The sequence below is a fragment of the Pocillopora verrucosa genome, chromosome 11, assembly GCF_036669915.1.
Source record: "Pocillopora verrucosa isolate sample1 chromosome 11, ASM3666991v2, whole genome shotgun sequence".
NCBI classification, from domain to species: domain Eukaryota; kingdom Metazoa; phylum Cnidaria; class Anthozoa; order Scleractinia; family Pocilloporidae; genus Pocillopora; species Pocillopora verrucosa.
Genome location: NC_089322.1, coordinates 16,517,708 through 16,522,002, shown reverse-complemented (window position 1 = coordinate 16,522,002; position 4,295 = coordinate 16,517,708). Strand labels below are relative to the sequence as shown.

The following is a 4,295-nucleotide window of genomic DNA, read 5'->3' as shown; positions in this document are numbered from 1 at the left end:
GCCAATTGCTGATTCAGAAAATGAACCTCATCATCTTTTACCTCCCTCCCCCAACCCCCGGCACCTGATCCAGGCTAAGGGAAGGGTGTTTTAAAATGGATATTGATTAATAGCTGATAGGTGTAAACTTTTCATCAGGCCACACCCTTTCGCTCCTTTCTCCCTAACATGGGTCCCCTTCAACCCCTAGTATTCTCCCCGATGAATAACAGCGTGATGGGGTCATTAATAGGAGTGTATCCCCCGTCCCCAACCCCAGGGCTCTTGGTTTCTAAAATAATTCCTTGTTCAGAAATGTTTCCACAACAAAAGACTGTGTAAGCACACCCAGCTGGCCCATAATTTACTCCAGTGTCATGCTCAGTTGTAGAGGAATATGTCTTCTTTCTAGGGGTGTGGTGAGGGGAGGCTGTGTAGCTGGAATGCCTCCCAAACCATCAGCCTCCCCAGTCCTCCCTGTTACTTCATCTGATTTTCTCTGTCTCTGAACAATCAAAATGTGCAATACAACATCTTGGTTAACTTGGCTCTTAAACTGAACCTAGTAAGGCAGAAGGGGTTCTTGTGAACTTTACATCTTAGCTTTCAACTGATGCAATCCGGCAAAGTAAAAAATAATCCTAAATACCCTTCTTCATCCAAAGAAGAGTTTTTAGGACAGCAAAAAGATAATTAATCTATTACTCATGCAGCTCTTGTTGCACAGTAACACACGTTTGAAAATCAAACAAGTAAATTTATTCACAATGCTGTCAATAAGATATTTGTTTTATCGATGGTCAATGCTATAGAAACTTAAAGGATACGCACTTTAGAACAGTTCATGAATACAGTGGAAAATATCCTGTAATATCTGTAATTCATTCAATCAATCTACACTTTCATAATACTTAAAGGAACTTATTAATGAAAACTCCTGCATGCATAAAATACCTAAATAGAAATGCAAACTTGATGCATTCAAAACACTCCTCAGTCTTTAGACGGTTTCTAATAAAAATTTAAATGTTATTCCTCCAAAAGTAACGAAGCACTACGAAATTGTTGAAGTGTTTACAGCTTAATCATGCAAGCTGCTGTCAATGTGTTAATTTAAAACTTTGATACAAAGGCATGCTTCATTTGATGAGAGAATTACTATTATTTAACTTAACCAAAACTCTACCAAAATATGCTCACGGAAAAGTCTACTACATGCTGGAAAAAAATGTAAAGTTGATAAGTAAAATGTATCATCAACAATTTAAATTAATCAATGCCACTTTACATTTATTTTGCAGAAATGTGTTTTTTTTTTTTTGCCTTAATAATACTCCTAAATCTTTGAGCGGTTACAAAGCTTAATGTCGTTTGAAATCGATTTTGTGGTCTGTCAAAACTATAACAAAATTCCTGAATGTGATTGGTTATCACCAGCTCGATTTGAGCACCAATTGGACAGTGCAGATGTCATGCTTGTAACTGGACAATTGAATAGAACAGTTGACATGTCATGCCTGTGTAAATGGACAATGCATGTCATATGCAAGCGCTGTTGTCGCGCATTTCGGCGACTGAACCGTTGTCTTTTCATGAAAACGTATAACCGATGTCTAGTTTCTTTTTTAAACTGGTGATTGACAAATGGGACTCCCCGTTCGTAGTCGTCCGATTTTGTCAATCACTCGTATGATTATAGACCGAATTGGACTCCACTCAGTCCTATTACTATAATTCAATAAAAGCTCACACAATCACATTTCTGAAGTGATGAATCAACAATTCTTTGAAACTGTCCTTGAAAAATTAGAAGGCAAGTTGCTGATTCTAGCCATTTTCTTTCAAGTTCTCTTGTGACACGTGACATGTCACAGTTTTCCGTAAATTAATAAAACAATAAAACTTACAGATATTCGCAAAAGGTTTGCTTACGAAGAATTGATAGTTACTTTCAAAAATGGGCATTCATTTCAGAATGTAAACTTCTTTCTTTATGTAGTCTGTGACCACAATCCGATCATCTAGCATTGGGGTGACACTCCACGGCCATCCAAACTGAATATTTGAACTTGTCTTTCCAGTGAAAGTTCCTTCCAATGTAAACTGTTGAACTCGATTATTTCCCCGATCACATAAGAAAACGTTATTATGTTTGTCAACACATAAGCCAAACGGCTTATTCATCTGTCCATCACCGTTTCCTTTTTCTCCAAACTTGTACAAAAACTGTCCTCTCTCATCAAACACTTTCACACAGTTATTATTCTTCTCAGTTACAATGAACTTTTCCTCGTAACAAACGCAGCTGAGTGGATGATCCAGCCTTTCTGGGCCACTGTTTCCAAACTTAAACACAGGTTCACCATCCATTGTAAACACCTGAATTCTGCGATTATTAAAATCCGCTACAACGATAAAACGTCCATCACTTGTAATACAAACACTTTCAGGATTCATAAACTCTCCATCTCCACTTCCCTTTTTTCCAAAGCTTTTCACAAAGTTTCCTGTCTGTACATTCAGCTGCTGTATTCGGTGATTACATTCTTCCGCTACCAGAATCTCGTCATCGTTTAGGAACGTGACGTCGACTGGACTGTTTAATTGTCCATCCTTGTCTCCATAAGGACCAATTTTTCGCACAAACTTTCCTGTCTCATCAAATACCAGGATACAGTGACCTTCAGAATCAGCCACAGCAATAACACCTTTGCTGTTCACTGCAATGCCGGTTGGACCTTGGAGCATTTCTCCATATAAGTCCAACTTGCCTACAATATTTAACTCTCGTGCTTTGACCAGAATAGAAAATGGACTCTTGGCAAGTTTCTGTCCATTTATCTTTACTTCTATTTTATAAGTACCTGGTACTTTCGCTACAAATTTTGCTTCGAAATTTCCATCTTCTTTTTCACTCGTCACCAAGCTCCTCACCTGATCCGCAGGGTCTATGTGTATTTCAACACGATCTGTGTGCTGAGTGTTTCTGATTTCTCCTTCGCTTGATTTGAGACAAATTAGTAGCTCTGCCTCTACACCAGCTTGGAAATTCTGATCCAGTCCTTCCACGGTCGATCCTTGCACATCTGTCTTGCTGAACTTCGTAAATCCCAGACTCAAACTCTCTGGTTCACATGTCGACACAAACTCCACACACGAGCTAACCGGAAGTGCAGGCATTGTGGTCTCGATGAGGTCTTTGATTCGTTCTTCTACATTTTTCTTGTTTTGCATTATGTCTGAACTTGAGCTTCTTTCAACCAAGTTGTTACTGAACTCAAATGCTTGGTCAAGTTGCTTTTCGAAAGAGACAACCGACGCTTTTCTAGAATGTAATTTCTCAATCCTTGACACGCGAGTCTTCTCTAGGGCAGTAATGGCTTCACGTTGTAGTTGGCGAAGCTTTCCCATCATCTGTTCGGTTGCTTGGGAAACTTGGCGTTTAGCTGTGGTAATGTTCGTTTCCAACTCATGTTCCGTGTTCTCAAATTCACGAATAACACCTCGGCAGACCTCCTTCATCTCTTTGACCAGCTTTGCTCTGGCAATAATGTTTGCTTTTTCATCGTCCGCTGCCTTTTCAAGCGGAACAACATCGTGGCTCTTGTGATCAGTGGCGATGCAAACCTGACACACGCAGCTTTGACAGCCCACACAGAAAAACTTTGTCACTTCTTTCTCGTGATACTTAACGGAGCAAAACGACTGCCGTTTCAACAACGCCTCGTAGTCTGTAGCTTGAAACTGTCGCACTGGTGTGACTTTGTGTCCTTGAAACAAAGTTTCTCGAAACACTTCGTGTGCTTTCACACAGTCGGGGCACATAAACTTCTCGCAATCAAAGCAGTAGTTGATCTCAGCGCTCTTCTTCTGGCATGTACTACAGCTGATTTCATCTCCCTCGCCGCTGCGTCGAACGGCGAGAAGACTCAACAAACTGTTGTGCAGAAAACTGCTTGGTAGATTATCAAAACGCTTTCCTTCAGGGATGCCAATTTGTGCCTGACACTCGGGGCATCGATAAAACCCTTGTTTTTGGCTCGTTAGTGCATGTCTCTCCAGGCATTCACAGCAGAACGTATGAAGACAAGCAATGGTCTTGGGTTTGGTGTAAGTATCCAAACAAATCGAACATGTGACATGCTCTTTGAGGTTTTTTAGAAGCGACTCCATCACGAATTGTTGAGAAAAACACAGCCCTGTTTTGTTTGAGATTCTGAGAAACTGAACATGGATTAGCATTCTATTTAAAGCAGCGAATCAGATCTCTGTAGGATCGCGTGATCTTCGCGCAGAGATTGACAGTTTTACATTGC

General features: G+C 40.3%; 1 protein-coding gene across 1 annotated transcript; it reads right to left on the bottom strand.

Moving 5' to 3' along the window:
- Positions 1-790: 790 nt before the first annotated feature.
- Positions 791-4,295, bottom strand: LOC131794973 (E3 ubiquitin-protein ligase TRIM71-like). Its single transcript, XM_066174484.1, has one exon. It carries the CDS (start codon positions 4,219-4,221, stop codon positions 1,945-1,947), a length of 2,277 nt encoding a protein of 758 aa, XP_066030581.1. The 5' UTR covers positions 4,222-4,295; the 3' UTR covers positions 791-1,944.